The sequence below is a fragment of the Brachypodium distachyon genome, chromosome 2, assembly GCF_000005505.3.
Source record: "Brachypodium distachyon strain Bd21 chromosome 2, Brachypodium_distachyon_v3.0, whole genome shotgun sequence".
NCBI classification, from domain to species: Eukaryota; Viridiplantae; Streptophyta; class Magnoliopsida; order Poales; family Poaceae; genus Brachypodium; species Brachypodium distachyon.
The window spans coordinates 9,043,623-9,062,572 of NC_016132.3; the positions used below are offsets into that span (position 1 = coordinate 9,043,623).

An 18,950-nucleotide genomic window follows, 5' to 3' on the forward strand; every position below is an offset into this window, starting at 1 on the left:
AGTTATGTCAGTCCAAAGATAAATGATTTGCATCGAAAAGGATACAAAATTGACGATCAAGCAGACTTGCCCAATTTTATTTTTTTTGATAAAAGCCAAGCATATGGGCACAGTTTGTGCCAGGCCAGGTAAACCAAACGCTGAACAACACAGATTTCATTATGAAGCTACAACGATAATATCATTGGTTCTGGTTCATAAGGAAACCATACACTAAATGGCATTACCAGCTCTGAGGACCTCAGCCATGATGACATAAATATTATCTACACTGCTAGCATGAAGATTCAGCCATGTGCCGCTTACACTTTTACAAGAAACAGGACTTGGATAAAGTTCATCCGCTAGTCATCTATGTAGCACAGGCGAAAGGGAACGACTCAGCACTTTCAGCAGTTTGTGTCGTATGCTGCAAGCCCTTGCAACTCTGGGCCCTCCAACCTTGGATTGTTTTCAAAGCTTCACAAAATTAAACATGTCTTAGAAACCCAAGTTCTGAGAGCAGTCAAGTAATCAAGTGAAACTAGTGCAGAATAAATAAATATGAAATCATGGAACTATGCAAAATAATTCATCCCTCTTTGTTGTCATTCAGCAATCAGCAAAAAAGGAAAGAAAATTGTAATCCATGTCACCATGTGTATACAAAACCAAATACTGCACTAATAGAAGAGAATAAATGCCACAGGATGAGTATCTGAAAATTTGCAATATGAATACCATAAAAAGCTGCAACTCCCAAATCACACACGTAGTTAAGGTTCGAAGTTACTCGTATGATCATCTGAAGTGATATTGCTTGAGTGGCCAACTGGCCATTGGTCTGTTATACTCTCTCCTTTGCAAAATATTGATGTTGTCAATGTTTAAAATAGGTTGCTATAAAAAACTTACACACTATGAAAGTATATTTCGTGACAGATTTAGTAGTATCAACTGGATGTTGTCAATAATGATAGTTCTATTGGAACTGACAGTCAACGATAAAATGCTTGACCAACACAAATCTAAAAGGACAGGTCCTTTGAAACAGCGGTAGTCTACGAAGATTAGATGGAGAAAGGCACAAAACAAGTCAACAACTGAATAAAAAGATCAATTAACAGCGAGCATGTCGGTCATACTTGCTCAAGGGTATGTGCTCAAAAGGCCCAGTAGTTGGAATTGTGCCACAGAGATCGTTGTTTGAAACATCTCTGAGAGTATGCAAAAACGAGATGAAATGCTGTCATTAGTACATACAAAGAAACATATAGTTCAGTAAACAGAGTACTGATAGCTGAATACTTACATCACTTTGAGGCTAGAGATATTTTTCAGCTCCCTTGGAATCAGACCAGTCAAGTGGTTGTCCTTAAGTCGTCTACATAAGCATAAACATGGGGTAACTAACATGTACCAAAGAACAAGAAAATGGTGCAGATGCAAACATTGTTACCATAGAAATAACGGAAAAGTACTCACAGGAATACTAAGGATCTCAGCTTGCCGAGTTCTTTTGGTATTGTCCCTGTTATGTTGTTGTTATACAAGTCCAAGCTAATAAGGCTATTTAGATTCCCAAGCTCAGCTGGGATAGTGCCCTGAATATTATTTTTGTACAGCTCTCTGCAACAGTTTTTCAGGAAGATATTAGAGCACTAACATGAATGCTACGCTCGGTTACATTAGGATGCCACTGAAACGAAATGACACTAAATATGGTCAAAAAGCAACATATGTAGGGTCAATGACACAAGCTGAGTTTAATGCACAAGAGCTGCAAACAAACAACTCTTCTTTGTTTGAAGTTTCCACGTGTCCTAGATAATTAAGTTGTTGAGAAAATGGACCAAGGCAGTGGAGGAAATTTATGTTGCTAGTATTGTTTTTTTTAAGAGGTATGTTGCTAGTATTGTTAGCAGCAGAGCAGTGCACGTTGATTGCTTCTATCAAGCCTATATGCTGAAATAAACAGATATTGTCCCACCCTGTAGGTTTGGGATGCCATTTTAATGGATAAAAAATCAGCAAATTTCTCCTGCACTCAAATAAAAAGCTCTAGCAATGCTCTAGTGTCCATCCACCAACCAGTATACAGTATACTTACAGAACATGATGTAAGAAGAAATTCAGTTTACTCCCTACCATAACTATGGAACAAACAATATAAGTTTTGTAGTTTTCGTTTGATCTAAATCAATAAGTATGGAACATGCAACAAGCAGTTCGCAAATGGAAATCCGTTCTTAGTATAGTTGTAACGTTGTCACTGTCTACAGCAGTGAGGCTGGAACCAGGGAACTTCTCACAGCTGTATAACATGTGTACCAAACAGCAGTATGAAATCTGCAGTTTAATTCATGAAATCTAGCTGTTTAAATGGCTATAAATCTAACCCCCTACTCTCTAGAACAGAATTCAGTTGAATACTTCAAAGCTCGCGTAGCCTATATACAAAATACTCACAACGTTCCAAAACTTCCAAATTCTGGAAAGAAGTGCAACAAAATGTACAAATGGGAGCAAACTAAGGTAGCTCCGCTTCTTACATGCATAATTGGCAGCATATTCATCACTGACTATATATAATACAAACTGGCAAGAACATCTAGTTTTGTGTTTATCAACTGTTACAGACATTATAGAACCTTTCATTGATCAGCTCTATAATTCAACAAGTCATACAGTGCCAGTGTGCCTAGCACACAAAAACCTAGCAAAAGAATAGCATTAATGTGCAGACAGAGGGAAAGACTCACAAATATTGCAGATGCTCGAGGTGTCCCAATTCAGGAACAAGATGACCTGATAAATTTGAGTTGCCCAAATCACTACAAGATGGTGTAAGAAAGTGTCAGGAAGTATCATATGTAATGTCATCTGTAAAGAAACAGAATATGACATGTGCTAACATCAGGGCCACTCAATAAAAAGGTACAGACATGTAGATTCAACTAGTCAAAATACACAAATGGCCAGGCACAGAGCTTATGTGGTCAGATTAGGAGAAAGGCCATAAGAACATACACAACTACAACAAAACCAAAATGAGGCCATCATATTTTTTTGGGCTAATTTGATAAATGCCATTCCAATTTTGGTAATTTCGAAAAATGCCACTGCAATTTCCATCTTTTGAAAAATGCCATTGCAAATCTGCAGATTCTTCGAAAAATGCCACTACAGTGGGTTGAAAGATGACACTGCAGTGGCATTTTTCAAAGGATGAGAATTCCAGTGGCATTTCTCTAAACCGCCAAAATTGCAGTGGCATATCTGTTGGACAAGCTCGTACACATTGAGTGCATCCTATACATGTATCATAATTTTTTACAGAATGTGGCATTGGATCTATAAATTTTTCTTTTGAACATAATTTTTTTTTCCGATCTGGTAAATTAGTACTGTATGAGTCATATGTATTGTAGACACCAGACGAAGCAATGGTTTGTCCAAACTTCATAAAAATATATCTACTTTTTAATCTGTTTGTCATATTTTTCTATTCGATGGTGTTGTCGTCTTTTACATTGCATTACAAAACCATTTCTATTAAGAAGCTCCTTGTTTTCAGCAACCAAAGAGATACTATAGCTACCTTCCAAGCTGAATGATTGCAGGATGGGCTGCAAATCTACTCATACAAGGTAAGTAGTAAGATCACGCAACAGTTAATTGCAAGGTTAAAGGTAGCTCAGCGCCTCGGTTCCCACCATGCTCCAGGACTTCATCTCTTTCATTGATTGATCTCTTTGATGATTAAAGTGGGTATTCTTGGAAGAGGTGAGGTTGTGTTGCTGAGACCCTATTGTTTCTTTCATTCCATGTGTGCCAAGAGACCAGGATTAGGCTACGAAGGTCACTTCTTTCAACCTTAGTAAGCTTTTGCCATACAACGGAAGTAGTAAGATCACGCAACAGTTAAGTGCAAGGTTGGAGGTAGCTGAGCCCCTCGGTTCCCACCACGCTGCAGGACTTTGTCTGATTGATTATTAAAGTGGATATTCTTGGAAGAGGTGCGGTTGTGTTGTTGAAACCCTATTGTTCCTTTCCTTCCATGTTGCCATGAGACCAGGATTAGGCTACAAAGGCCACTTCTTTTGACCTTAGCATGCCTTGCATAAATTCACCACTCGCCCACTTTAGGAGCTGGCTTAACCTTCAAGATCTTGGCCCAACAAAGGACCATGCTCCGCCAAATTCTACAATTGAGTAGAAGATGGTCATTGTTACTGGGAAGCCCGCATTTGGTGTTTGGTGAGCCTGTCAGCAATCCAGCAACTTCTTACACACAGCCAGACAAATTTTGGGACAACCTTGACAAACTGCGGCGCACAAACTTCAAATTTGGTGTCAAAGTTCATCGCCTTCAGATCAAGAATGTCGGGTCCAGCCAGGCACTTATGGATGATAGAAAAGAACAAACTAAAACAAGATGGCGGATTTAGAACGTCTTCTTATTTTGCCAGGCAACGTCATTCCATGAGAGCATTTCTTATTTTGTCAATAGCTTTAATGACGCAAGACCTGGCATATTGATGTCCGTTTACTATTTAGGCCGTTCAAGTAAAGTTTCCAGATAAATGCTTGTTATTAACTGTGACATTATTTTGCCTGACAATCAAGCCAACCCTCCTATTGTCTACATTATCCTTGTTGAACATGTCTCTACGAACTTGCAGTCACGACACGGCCGATATGGTGATGCAACCAAGTTCATGTTGGTGTGAGTGTCGCCAGCGTACTCTTCCAATAGTCTCCAACTTCATGTTGGTGCAAAGCAAGATGACACCGGTTCTGTGACAAGAAACTTGTTGCACCACAGGTCAACTACTCAGGTCAACTACGTCGTTACCGACTTACCGTAGGTTCCCAGAGATGCATGTAAGTGAAGACTTCAGCAAGTATAATGGATACAAAGAGAAGGCTTTTTTGGTGGATGTCAAGGAAAATAATGTCTCGGTTACCCAAAAACATATTTTGGGAACTCTATTAGAGTAACATAAATAGTAAATAAATATATATATGCCATGTGAGGCATGGAGGAATTCTTAAATTCTTGGGATTTCTTATTTGTTCCGGCCAATGCCACTACCAAGTGCCTAGGTCCATCACACATCATACCTAAAAGCTACAATCCCACCTCCAGTCAGACCAATTAAAGATCATAAATGAAGTAGGCAAAAATAAAAGCAATTAATCATAAACCATACTCGTCCATGGAAGAATAAGCTCACTTAGTACAGAACTTGTACTAACTTGGTACAAAATGGGCAACACTTTTATGGATCGGAGCGAGTACTAGTTTCTTAACGTCAAATGGTCCCAAAACAATGTACGTCCATGCAAACTAACTCTGATTCAAAGGAGAAAAAGAAATCAACAAATAATGCTCGTAGTCATCAACTCTCGGCGAAAATAATTTGGCTAACGACTATTAAAGCAACCTCAGATTGCAAATTCACAAGAACAGCACCTTAATCAACCACGAGCCTCTCTACATTGGCGCCATAGCAGGCACGAAATGGAACTCACAGATAACTAATGAAACGGGATAAAAAAGGAATCACAAAGCAGGCATGGAGGAGGGGAAGCTCGGCTCATCTAAGATCAGATCGGGTCACGTACACGCGGGTCACGCGGTTGTCGCGGTTGCAGGTGATGTGGAACCAGGTGCAGGGGCTGACGAGGGTGGGGTCCCAGCTCTGCAGCACGCCCCGCGGGTCCGCGAGCGCGCTCCGCAGCGCGTACAGCGCGTCGCCCTCGGAATTGGACGCCGACGCCACGGAGGCAGGCGACAGCACGGCCGCCGCGACGAACAGCGCTGCCGCCGCCGCCGCAGCCGCCAACGCCATTGAACTGGCTAGGGTTTCGGTTCTCAGCGGAAGAGGAAGGGGGCTAGGGAGGGAGGCTGGCGACGAATGGGGAAAGTGCCGGAGCTGGGGGAACGGGAAGCGAAGTGTTGCGTTTTAAAGGGGAGGTGAACAGCGGAGCGGAAGTGGAAGACTGGACTGGACTGGACTGAAAGCGTAAAAGATTCCTTCTTCCTCACACCCCTGATCTTCTGCGGCCTTGAGTGCAGTGGGTATACAAGTAAGCGCACGCAGCGAAAGTGCGAAACTGCTCCATTGCGACGCCCTTCCAAGTTTCATCGTTCCCCGGCGCCCGGCGGTGCCCGCGTTCACGGGGGTGCCGTTTTGTTCTTTAGCAACAAGTGCCACGATAGCGAAGACGTTGTTGCACAGAAGGCTTCTTTTCTTTTACGATTGCGTCTTTTTTTTCTTATGTCGTGAGTCTCGTGAGAATGTGTCTTGTTTTTTTTTTAAAAGAACATCTATACCATAATCTATACCAATATATTAAATTGAAATTGGTGGCACGGTCGTCACGGTACGTCACTTCACCGAAATTACGAATCTACCACCGCTGTCCCCACACGCATTTTAATCCCGGTTTCCGCGGTCCTCAAGCGCAGAAAAAACACGTAACGTCCAAAAAAGAAAAAAAAACAGATCTCTCCTCGCTCCTCCTCTCCTACGAATCTCACCCCCACCCGATCCGGATCTCGCCAGCACCCGCCGCCGCTCTTGGTCGCCTCCACCAGCTCGTGCGCGTCGGCGGCGGTTGCGGACCCGTGGCTCCGTCGCGCGCCCGCCTCCACTGGCTCATGTGCGCCGGTGGCTCCCTGCGGGAATTGAACGGCGATGGGATGAGTTTGAGGCCAGGATGGCGGTGGCCTCGCGCAAGGCAGCAGGGACCGCGTCGGCGCGAGCCATCGGTGGCCCTCCCGACGGGCAGTGGTGCGCGGCGACCAGTGGCCGGACGCGATGTGTAGACGGCGCGCGGGCGCGGCGAACGGGCGGACAAGGCTGTGAGAGGACGGGCAGCAAGTGGGAGCGGACGGCCAGCGAGAATCTATGAGCGGAGGCGGTGCGCACAAGCGGGCGGCCGCACAATGTTCGGTGGTGGGATGAATCGGGACGGGGAGAGGAGGAGTTTGCACTCAAGGTGGATGGAGAGGATAGTCAGAGGGAGAGCGAGAAAAATTCTATCAAAACCCCGTGCGTTGCTACGGAAGAATTTTTTTTGAAAAACATGCTAGCTTAAGTTTTCAAAAGTGGTGTCTTTTGCACGTAACTACGTATTGAGAGCAACTCTGGCAGTTACCGAAATTTCTGATCGAAAAAACGTTAATTTAGTCTACCGAAAACGCCTTTTCATATTTAATAATTTTTAGCCCATATGAAAATTATGTTAGCCCTGACGAGATGCTGCTCTCCCTTCGCTCCATCACGCATCTCTGCGATGCCATGCCACATATATTGGGCCTGTTTCAACCATGATCTTTAAGGTAAATCAAGGATCCAGCACATCATCGATTAGTCATATGATCAAGTCCAATCGGGTCAAAAAATAGATCCAGGAAAATGGTAAAACTAAAATCATATACGGAGGGGAATTAAATCAATGGAATTTTCAGAGCATATCCACGTCCTAATTAAATTTAGAAAGCATGATCTGCATGTACCATCAATTATGCCAAGGTTTCAGCAAAAATAAGAAAAAATAGAGAAAAGCGTCGGTGTAGTAGCGCTAGAACACCCGCTCGGGAGCAGCAGCTGTTACGGCGTCGCTGGAGGAAGGCGCCCGCGCTACCGCCATGCCTATCTCCGCCACCACGCATCGGATCCGCAGCCGCGGTGCGCCGACGACCAGCTAAGGAGGCGCCCGACCGACCCGTCGAGGAGCGGGCGCCATGGAGGATCTTAACGACATAGGCCGGACGGAGGCCGGACGAAGGAGCGGCACTGTTGTCTTCCCCACGCAGATCCTCGTCACTGGCATCTGGCCGTCAACGGGACCCGGGCGCTCCGCAACTGGCAGCGTGTCGTCCTACGCCTCCACCTAGTCGTCGCACGCCACCCGGCCTCTCCCGATCTTCTGCAACACTGCCGTCGCGCCTCCGTCTTCAGACTGCACCGCCGCCGCCGAGCTCCACCTACCTCGCTCGCGGCTCGCCCCGCCTCTGCCAGAACACGCCGTCGATCTCCTCCACAGACTACAGCCAGCCGTCCAGATAGATGAAGAGGGAAGGGGGCAGGGGCTCGGCGTCCTTGGTCCAGATCAAGAGCACCGGAGGAGCGAAGAGGGCAGGGGGCGCTGGGCCGCCAGATGCCCAGATCGAGTCTCCTCGGGACTCGGAAGGAGGAGACGGGGCAGGGGATGAGGATACGGGAGTGGTCGCGCGGGCCAGATCGGTAGAGGAGAGATCGGAGAAGGACTGGAGAGAGGGCGGCGCGGCGGGGGAGAGCAGTGGCGGCGGCGGCATGGAGAACGAGCGAGGATGGTGATGAAGGAAGGAGTTGGACTTCGTGGAGGAGGTGGATCGAGCGGTGCGAGGAAGAAGAGTTCGGGAAGGATGAATAGAGGGGATAGGTGCAAGAGGGAGAGGGTACAGGGGTCGGGCCGCGTGCCCGCGTGAGAGGGTCGTGCGGAAAGTATCGAGACCTACGTGGATGGTTAGAATCAATCGGATATAACTAAAAGTGGTGACAGCGGTGGCAAATTCGTAATTTTGGTGAAGTGACGTACGGTTGCGACCGTACCATCACCACCAACTCCAATTTAATATATTGGTATAGATTACTAATACAAAGCGTTACACTACTCTCAGAAAGAGAGCATAGACAAGTGCATTCTTGCATAGCTTGGTTACAAGAACAGTAAAAACATCAAGCCTAAGACGGGGAAGACTACAGCTTGAGTCTGATGGCGGGTCAGTTGAGAAGACTGACACAAAGCCACAACTGGAGTATTCAACGGGCCTCAAAAGTGTGAGCCAGCCGTAGAGCCAGCGACTCTCCCAACAATCGAGCGGGCAAATGCACACGAGGTTAGGAACATTAGGCTGTAGATCTTGGGGGCGCTTCACCGAGTCCAATATGAATCTCTCTCGACCATCATATCTGGGGATCAACAACGATGGATTTCTCACCTGTCATATGCGAATCAACCCGAATGATCGAGGATCACCGTCTCCAGCTTGTTCATTAGCTAGTCTTGCTTCCAAAATGCAAAGCATACACTCAGAATTAAAGCTCTTAACACCCCTGAAGCCAAGCTTCAGAATACGGAGGACTAAGATGTGTTGCCCAACATGGATTCTGGAGAAGAAGCTTTCAAAAACCATATTGAACTTGTTCAGATCAGAGTTCTTCCATGAAAAATTGACGACAACAAGGCAACACGTATTCTGATGCTCATATGACAGACAGCAGCACACGATCTTCAAACCACTAAGCTTCCGATTCTCAGTAGAGCTCTGGGCACAAGGGGACAGAGCAGTACCTTCCCAGTTACTGGCCGCTAGAGGAGATGAACGATACACCACGCATGGCTAGGGGAAGGGATCGACACCATGGCCGGATCCCCATCGTAGCAAGACAATCTGCACGCCCTCAACGGGATCCAATCGGCAGAGGCCAACCAGATCGGACCTGGAGGAACTGCAGCAGGGCTTGGGGGCCTGCCGGAAGGCCATCACGAGCGCCTCCATGTCTGGCACAGGCAAAGAAACGGTGGGGAAACCACCGGATCTAATGGGAGATGAGCTTGGCCAGTGATAAAGAAAGGGGCAAAATGAGAAATCGGGAAGATCGTGGTTCAAGATGGTGGATTTATTTAGGAGAAAATGAAGAAAGAGGGGTGCTGGCAGGAGGACGACGCGCGACTCGCTGGAGGCTCTCGCCGGAGGCAGAGAGGAGAGGCAGGGAGACAACGAATACCGGATCTGCACAGCACTAAGAACAAGGAAACAAACTAAACCTACAGCTAAAAACGGACACACTCCCCTTCCCCTCCAACTCCGGCCGGCCGCGCCGGCGAAAGAGAGTGGAAGGGGAGCGGCCGAACCTAACGGCACGACGCCAAGCACGAAGCTCCTGGAGTTTCTAGAGAGCGCTGGAGGAGGGGCGGTGGGGTGTGGCTAATGGCTTCGCACGTATTGTCGTGGGTTTGTGTGTTTTTACTATAATCTACTCCCACTAAATCAACGACAACAATTTAGGATTGGAGGAAGTATCACAGTTTTCTTCAACCCCCATCCAAGTCATTGTCTCCCGGTGTGTGTTGGAACATGACTCTAAACCTTGGTTCTGCTTGTCAAGTTCGAGGTGTGTCCTGGTCAACGTATGAACGGTGCAACTTTGTCTCGCAACTGCATACGAGTTTCTATGTAGTGACTAAAGTAGGGGCAAAGCTGGCAATCACCTGCACTAAATCCTAACCATTGACTCCTCCAAAAATCCGAACCCTAGGCTCTCTTATCGTGCCTTTGTCCTGCTCCAGCATGTGGGCATCGTTCAGATCCAAGGCTCGAGCATCATCAACCATGGTGGCATGTCACTCTAGTCCAGGGCTTGAATGTCCCGGACTGCGATGACATGTGGGTGTCTGGCAACGTCGTACGATTAGCTCACAATTATGATTAGTGGCAGTTACGAGGATTCTGTAACCAACTTCAAATATGAGGATCCTTGGTAAGATGTGGAGAATGTGATAGGGGCTTCACTGGAAAATGTTTTTGGAGACGTGATAGGGAACCATTTCCCTCTAGTTATGAAAAATGGGACCTTCTACAAGTCCTGCATTTCCCCTGCTTCACGCACCTCTTGGTTCCACCATCATCCTTGGCAAAATACAATCTCCTACATTGATAAAAGGGCCTAAAATGCTACTCCATGGAACTATTTTGAAATATTTTGGTCATGGAAATATTCAAAAGAGTTATGGAAGGAAAAAAAATGCATGAGGTAGTGACAAGGCCCTAAGGCATGGAGATGTTGCCAGACCATGCGTTGTTGCTGCCATTTTCGACCTTGGATAAATCCAATTAGCTGTTGACCCTAACCGTCTCACCATATATGGATACATGGGAGGGCCAGCCTTGGTAGTAGAGGGTGGCAAGGTGTGGTGGGCGACAATTGATCTTGCACTGATGGAAAAAAAATATGGGAAAGAGAATGCTTACCGCCATCAGTTTTGTTATGTGTTTTGAATTTTCTTTTGGGCGTGCAAATGAAACGGGGCCACCATGATGCCAATTTTATACATATGAGAGAAAGGGAACATGAGGGTCAACGAGAATGAAAGGGTGCGGATGAACCATCACCAACTGGAAATTGATAGATAGTTAATATAAAGATCCACCCAAGAGGAAATGCTTCTGTATTTTTCACAAACCTCCGCACTAGATTCAAAGCAAAACATGGTGTATTTGTCCTTGAAAAACCTTAACGACCGGCGCTCCTCTGATAATGGAATTGAGTGATTTATATCATAGGGGTGCAATGCAATTGAGCAAATCTTAGATCATCCATGAAAGTTGCTTGTGTTGATGTCACAGGTAGTGGGTGCACTGATAGCTTCCTCTCTAAAGAAATACTCGTCTAATCTATGTTTGACGCATGGTTTCAGGGGTGTTTACTTAATATCAATATGTTTGCGCTTAGATACCACAAGGAAAGACTCATGCAATGTTGGATAATTGATGATCTTATGAACATTCTACGTTGTTTGGGACATATAGGTTGGCAAACAAGTGAAGAAGAAAGTGAAATAGAGTCCCCGTTATGCCAAAAGAGACAAAGTGGAGGTTAAACTTGCCACTACGAGCAAATTTGAGTGACGAAATGCAACAATGTAGCCCATGAAAGAAAGAAAAAACAGTCTACATGTATATGACAAAAAGAGAGAATATATGGATAGCTAATTCCATGCACCCTCCATCATTTGCGTCCATGGAGTAATAGCAAGGGCAAAAGGCATAGAAGATGAGCAAGCGATGACCAATGATAAGGGGATATGGCAAGGAGGAATTATGTTTATCAAGAGAGAGAAAAGACATGTGGAAGAGAAGAGAAGACACGTGGATCTAAAATGACAAAAATCAGCTTAGAGCTTTGTCTGTTCAAAACCTCACAATACTCGTTGTGTTTAGGCCCTGTTTGTTTGGTCTTTTGCTTTTAGAAGTGCCTCTAAGAAGCAGCGTCGGGAGGTGCTTCCCTCCAGAAACTGCAGGAAGCACCTCCGTACGTGCTTCGCTTCATGCGTAAACGGAAGAAGTGCTTTTAGAGAGCTAAAAGCACCAAAAGCTGAAGCAGAAACCCAAACAACTAAGGCCTTAAAATTGATGTTACAAAACTAGTGTCATCATGAGTCCATATATCAAATATGTATTTTGAAAATTTGGAGGGGTTAAGTTAATAGCAAAGCACGGAACCACTCCATGAAAGCATTGGTACGATGAGCCATGAGTCCAGGAGAGTCAATATATCACCTACGGTGCCTTCCTTGTAGAAATATTTGTTTCCAAATGCATAGCTTACGCTTCATCATCGTCGCTGCCTCTCACGCTCCATAGTTAATTAGTTTGCTAATTAGATAGTCAGAGTCAATTTATACAGAGACACACATAATAAAGAGTTACATCTTGCATGACTGCAAACTACAGAGAGCTCTTGGACTGCATCACCACAAAAAGTCCAACCCATGCTGTGTCGTTGGAATCAGCGTCATAAAAAGTCCGTTTCATTGATGAATAGACAAAGTTTTACAAACGAAAGGGAAATTATTTTTAGAATAATTATTTTTAGATAGGATGAATGAGAACACCGCAAGTCTCAACTCTAATTTCTTTTGTGTAAAATGCATTCACAGTCACGGAACTTGGTTTCAATTCTTAATTTAGTCACTATATTTTGAAAATCAAAAATTACGGTCCGTGAACTTTGACAAAATATACTAAATAGGTCACTGATACCGTATTTGTACATATGGGTCTTTAGCCTGTGCTAGGTCAACTTGTATTTTGCATTTTGCCCCTAAAAAATATACAAAAAATGCGCTCCAGTCCTCATGGATATTTTTTAGGAACAAAATACAAAAAAACCAAACTGAGCTGGCACGGGCTACCAACTCATACGACCGGTGACTGTATATGGATATTTCGTTAAGGTAACGCACCGTAACTTTCCGTTTCCAAAATACAGGTTCGGGACCGTCATTTTACTCATTTCTTCGGCACCGTGAGTGCGTTTTCCTCTTTTTTTTTCACATGGGCCGGAGCTCATCTCTCTCTGTTCCTTCGTGAGCCGCACTCCACCCTTGTTCTGGCCCATCTCGCTGCCGAGCGCCCGAGGCCCCTTGCTCGTCTTCCTCCTCGCGCGAGCGCCGCCACCGCCGGTTGATCTCCGCTTCGATTCTCTCGCTCCCGACTGTTTCTCCTCCCATCTCCCCACGAACGGATTCCACGCTTTAGCTCCCCGTTTTATCTCCGTAATCTTCCCCAATTCGTAACTGAGGCAAAAATCAAGGTAGGTGGCCGCCCTACCTTGCCCTACTGGGTCCTCAGCCCGTGCTTGTAGTCTTCATGAGAAATAAGCTTGCTTTTGGTGTTTCTTCGTTTTCTCTGGTCCCCTTTTGTTTGTCCTGAACCTATTCGTAAGTCCTTGCATTACACATCTTACCGTACCATATGATCCTTATTTAGTATGAAAATCTGAACGCTCTAAATATGGTCGTCCTGCAGTATAATTTGACACCAGAATGTTGAATACTACTACTTTGTACAGTAGGTGTTTTGTATACGTACGGAAGTGTGGTCGATTTGAATCCTTTACTTGCAATCGAAGATGAATGGTGTTGGATTTGTTCCTGTTTGAAAAGTGGAAAGTATAAAGGCAGCTACCTTTACATGTGGAAGGTGATGGGAGTAGGGATCCCTAGCCAGTTTTTGTGGCCATTGGTGCACTAATTGCAGGGTTTAGCCGGTCGCTGTTTGCATCCCTAGACGGGAGGTAGAAGGAAATATGAGTGTCAAGTTAATTTGTTACAATTAAGTTATCCATTGATTTTTTGTGGCAATTTCCTAACTCCAGAGGAATTTTGATTGTTGAATATTTGAGTATGTTCTCCCAGATAGATGCTTTGCTGTTTATGGAATCTTGCCATTTCAATCCTTTCATCAAATTAATTAACCCAAATTAATTGTTTTCTTTTCAATGCTACCTGAATATCTAGTACTCGCTCTGATCCATAACAAGTGTTGCTGATTTAGTAAAAATTTAGTACAACTTTGTACTAAATCAGCTGCACTTATTATGGATCGGAGGGAGTATATATATTTTGGTGGATATGTATGGTTTCCTTAAGTCTTTGGTCTTCAAATAAATATTATTTATCTTTGACATGTTTTATCCATCATGTACAGGTAGTAGATATTAGATCTACAGCTTTGTCACAAAGGAATCACAGTTTCCGTAGCCTTCCTCTCTGGTTGTTGACAGACCACTGAGACTACTCTGCAAGACTACAATGGCAGAGGTCAGCCCTAGAACAGACACATCAACAGATGACACTGATGAAAATCATACGGTACGTCTTCTCTTGTAGCCTTGCCTTTGATCCAAGGTATTGACAGAAAACATTAATTGTATTAAACTGTATGGAGTGGGGAACCCACCTAATTATTTTTGCTGAACTAGTGTATGAGTGCTCATAATGATAACCTATGATATCAGATATCACTTCCATTTAGAAATCAAATTGATAGCTATGCATCCATATTTATGAAGTCAATCATCAGAAGTAAAAAATCGAAGCAAGTGTGGCAACAACTTGAAACTGCATTGCGGACCCAAATAAAACTTTGGTGTAGAGAATGTTTTGTAAGGTAATTATATAGCTTGCTATACGCTTGATGTATAGTGATTGTGGAACAGGTTTAAACTGAAAAATCATTATGCAGTAACATGCCTATGCTGCTACACTTGGAATACTTTTTATTTGAAAATATCACCCTTACAACACAGGGTACACTGGAGAATTTGTATAAAACACCAATCAAATGAAACCTTCAATAATTAATATAACTATTTGTTGTGAATGACAATTGACATTTATTTCCGTAAAATTATGGAATGGAGTAAACATAAACAGGTGGTCACATGGTGTTACTTACCAAGATAGCTAGCAAAGTTTTTTTTTGGTAATATCAACTTGCCAAATAGGACCGTTGAAGTATAGTATCTACCACATGATATACGATAAGTTGATAACACATGTAACGTAGGTAGTTTAACTCAGATTATCAGTCTATCTAGATTATGTCGGGGTTGATACTTGATAGTGGTAATTTCAACAGTAATGATGTGTATGCCTGCATAAGAAGTTATTTCAAAATTGCTTATGTATGGTTTGGAAACCCTATCACATTTGCAAGCCACATATTGTAACAGTTGACAGTATACAAGTATTTGCATTGTCAGCATTATGGCATACATGACCATCATAGACAAAGTGGCGTGATGAAAAACAATAGTAAACATTTGTTTTGCAGATATAAGTGACTAAGTTGATGTAAACCTTTGCTTTCTCCACTCTATGTTTTTTAAGAATCAGAGTCAAAGCATAAAAAGAAAGTAAAATAATTTTGCTTTTCGATAACTCAGAAAAAAAAATCTCATCCGACTTCCAACCCGAAGCATCAGGAATACATGTGAAGACATTTTATAGTGAGAAATAGGGATGATGTGAGCTTGATAGTTATGTTGTCATCTGCAGCTTGAACCAGGGCAAGTTGCTCTTGTTGTTTCTGACTCTAGTGACAGATCCAGGGACAAAAATGGAGATCAAAAGGTAAAAGTTCACTTTATTTCTCTAGCAGATTCCAAGTTCGCACAAATACTTTGCTAATAGATTATTTTGTAGACAATGCGTCGACTTGCTCAAAATCGTGAGGCTGCAAGGAAAAGTCGTCTGAGGAAAAAGGTATTTGAATGTTACTTTTAGCTTCTGTACTAATGGTAGTGCTTTTATGTTTGTCAAACTTTTGTTTCACTTGGTATTGTGTTTGCTACGATAGCACTACCTTTTTGATTTATTTTATTTAAGTATAACTAAATTGTTGGGTTTATTTATTTTCTTCTATTGGGGTTCAGTTAGTGTGGGCTGCTGCGGTTCACACAGTACATTGGTGGAAAAAAATATGGCATGGATGAATTTACGTATTCCTATCTATAATTTGGAGATTCGATCAGTATTTTGCACACAAGAGGGTCTACCATTGGAATATAAACTAAGTGAAAAGTTTCTGCTATTTTGTTTCCTATGGACCTTTCAGTAAATACACTGAAGGTTTCTGGTGAACTGTTCCAACAATATGGAAAGCATCAAAAAATCTTGTCCATCTCACGAGTCGTGGCGGATCCAAAAGATCTCAGCCATCTAACCGGCTAAATCCAACATCCCACGTTGGCACGTTGCTCCAATGATGTATACCTACCTGCCTCGCCTCCATTAATTATGGAAACCCAATTAATTTCAAATCAATCCCATTACTTTCACATTGCAAATAATTTGGAGAGGTTTCAATCATTTATGGAAACCCTCAATTAATTACAAATCAATCCCTGTAATTTAAAATTACTCCAATCATTTAGAAAGTTTTTCTTACCCATAATTTTTCATGTATTAGTTGACATGTCATTGCGCGTATACAATTTCTAGCTCCTATAAGTTCACTGAGCTATTATTTTCACACTTTTCTATAATTTGGCCATGACTATTATGTTGTATTGCATTGGTAATGTTGCTCTCTTTTGTAGGCATATGTTCAGCAATTGGAGAATAGCAGGCTAAAGCTCACCCAGCTAGAGCAGGAGTTGCAGCGAGCTCGTCAACAGGTTTGCTTCTATTCCATGTCACTATTTTGAGCTTCTGGCCTCAAGATTCCATTTAAAGTTTTCTTATGGAAATTTCCTTCACAGGGCATTTTTATATCTAGCTCAGCGGATCAGTCCCATTCCACGAGTGGAAATGGTAATACCAGACTTTCCAATGATTAATATGTAAATCATTATTCGCCACAGAAAATATTATCACCATGGAAGTGTCCAAGCAATACCTTCAACATTCTCTCGTAATGATGGAGAAATAAATAAACCACATTTTCTCACAGGGGCAATTGCTTTTGACATGGAGTATTCCCGGTGGTTAGAAGAACACAATCGACAAGTTAATGAGCTTAGGGCTGCAGTTAATGCTCATGCAAGCGATAATGATCTCCATAGTGTTGTTGAGAAGATCATGTCACACTACGAAGAGATATATAAGCAAAAAGGAAATGCGGCCAAGGCAGATGTCTTTCATGTGTTATCAGGCATGTGGAAGACACCAGCAGAAAGGTGTTTCTTGTGGCTAGGAGGTTTTCGACCCTCTGAGGTCTTAAAGGTGTGTAACTCAGCCTTATGCTTTGCTTGTAATCTTTTAGGTTGTCCTGGAACCGCAAAGCCCATCTTAATGTAAGCAATGTTGCAGTAGAAGATGCTTGTCTAGAATTAAAAATGTCGGTCTAAAACCTTAGGATTTATCTATGTTTCTTTCTGTGTGTTATACATAACTAGGCCACTTGTATTTATAGAATTATTTTATGTGGGGATGTAGGCAAATTACAGATTATAGGAATGCAACGTCATGTGTTTTTCTCTTGAACACTTGTTTTTTGGTTATTGGATAGTGTGCAAATACCTTCTCTTGGCTCCTTTTTTATTATAAGTGCTGATGAATCTATTGATGAGTTACTAATAACCAAGAAAATTGCAGCTTCTTTCAACACAGCTTGAGCCTCTCACTGAGCAGCAGCTGTCAGGGATATGCAACCTTCAGCATTCGTCACAGCAAGCTGAGGATGCTCTTTCACAAGGAATGGAGGCCCTTCAGCAGTCCTTGGCAGAAACCTTGGCTGGGTCTATTGGCACTTCTGGATCAACAGGGAATGTGGCAAACTACATGGGTCAAATGGCCATGGCCATGGGGAAGCTTGGAACCCTCGAGAATTTCCTTCGCCAGGTATTTACTCCCTCTGATCCTAAATTCTTGACTCAAATTTGCTTAAATATGGATGTATCTATTCTTAAAAAGCGTCTAGATACATGTAATATTTCGACAACAATTTAGGATCGGAGGGAGTACTTTATTTCAAATGTAAGTTCAGTACAGCCAGGCTGGAGTATATGAATTCCAGTAGGCTGTATTTTAAAATCATCTGATAAATCCTGTTGAATTATGGTTTCATTGTTATGGTGCGTTCATGACCTGTTTCTTGTTTTAACTATATCAAGGCCGACAACCTGCGGCAGCAGACTCTTCAACAGATGCAAAGGATCCTGACAACTAGGCAGTCTGCCCGTGCACTTCTTGTGATAAGTGATTACTCGTCACGGCTTCGTGCCCTTAGTTCTCTCTGGCTTGCTCGGCCGAAGGAATAGCAAGCATAGCAAGCACGTGCGATGTGATTTGGCCGCAATACATTTTCTCAGTTTTGGGAGTTGGTGATGATGATGACAGTCATGCAACAGACTTGATTCAGAGAAATTTGCACATACTATAAGAGATCCAAGAAGATGCTGTGTTCAGGTAGCTTAGCCATATATAGTTGAAGTTAAGTGCATTAGGCCCTGGTCCATGTCGTGCTGTAAAATTGTTGTTCCATTATTACCTAGCATCTGTAAGATCCTAATTTGCAGAGTCATTAGATTGTGCATCTAGAAACGCTTCGGTCCCTAATCGGTTTTGTTGACTGCTGAGTACATTTGACATCCTGTTGTACATTGCCATGGTAACAATCTAGACAAGTGTATATTACCATTTTACTCCCTTGAATTTGATGTTTTTGTATGTCGCAAAGGGGGCTTGGGCATCAACCATCTCCTAACCAAATCCCTTCACAATTTCCTCTATAGCGCGACACATTCTGGGATCGAATGGCCGCGCTCCCTAGATCTTTAAGCTGCGGATTCTGGGGAGATTGTGTTTCGGATTAGCATGGCATTCAGGAGCTAAGCTTTCGTTTCCCTAGCTTTTATGGTAAACTGGATTATGAATGTGGATACTGGAAGAAATAACTACGG

The 18,950-nt window shown here is 43.2% G+C and overlaps 2 protein-coding genes across 2 annotated transcripts; one reads left to right on the forward strand and one right to left on the reverse strand.

Annotated features, from left to right (window-relative positions):
• Positions 1-135: 135 nt before the first annotated feature.
• LOC100844768 (leucine-rich repeat protein 1) lies at positions 136-5,976 on the reverse strand. The gene is made up of 6 exons (XM_003567274.4): positions 5,611-5,976; positions 2,742-2,813; positions 1,465-1,608; positions 1,292-1,363; positions 1,125-1,196; positions 136-459 (listed from the first exon to the last, which is right to left on the reverse strand). Exons 1-6 carry the CDS (start codon positions 5,835-5,837, stop codon positions 390-392), a joined length of 657 nt encoding a protein of 218 aa, XP_003567322.1. The 5' UTR covers positions 5,838-5,976; the 3' UTR covers positions 136-389.
• A 7,253-nt stretch (positions 5,977-13,229) lies between these two features.
• LOC100841317 (transcription factor HBP-1b(c38)) lies at positions 13,230-18,702 on the forward strand. Its single transcript, XM_010232489.3, has 9 exons — positions 13,230-13,355; positions 14,252-14,415; positions 15,604-15,678; positions 15,751-15,810; positions 16,647-16,724; positions 16,809-16,860; positions 17,000-17,271; positions 17,644-17,889; positions 18,162-18,702. The coding sequence occupies exons 2-9, from the start codon at positions 14,356-14,358 to the stop codon at positions 18,306-18,308; spliced, it is 990 nt and encodes a 329-aa protein (XP_010230791.1). The 5' UTR covers positions 13,230-13,355; positions 14,252-14,355; the 3' UTR covers positions 18,309-18,702.
• The last annotated feature ends 248 nt before the right edge of the window (positions 18,703-18,950 follow it).

Bases quoted from the DNA above. Each gene is read 5' to 3' on its own strand.
- LOC100844768 (XM_003567274.4), bottom strand. From the start codon at position 5,837: ATGGCGTTGGCGGCTGCGGCGGCGGCGGCAGCGCTGTTCGTCGCGGCG. The intron at 2,814-5,610 runs GTACGTGACCCG...ACCATCTTGTAG, and splicing joins GACAACCGCGTGACCCGCGT to TGATTTGGGCAACTCAAATT. The intron at 1,364-1,464 runs GTGAGTACTTTT...ATGCTTATGTAG, and splicing joins CTGAGATCCTTAGTATTCCT to ACGACTTAAGGACAACCACT.
- LOC100841317 (XM_010232489.3), top strand. From the start codon at position 14,356: ATGGCAGAGGTCAGCCCTAGAACAGACACATCAACAGATGACACTGAT. The intron at 16,725-16,808 runs GTTTGCTTCTAT...TTTCCTTCACAG, and splicing joins TGCAGCGAGCTCGTCAACAG to GGCATTTTTATATCTAGCTC. The intron at 16,861-16,999 runs GTAATACCAGAC...ATTTTCTCACAG, and splicing joins CCATTCCACGAGTGGAAATG to GGGCAATTGCTTTTGACATG.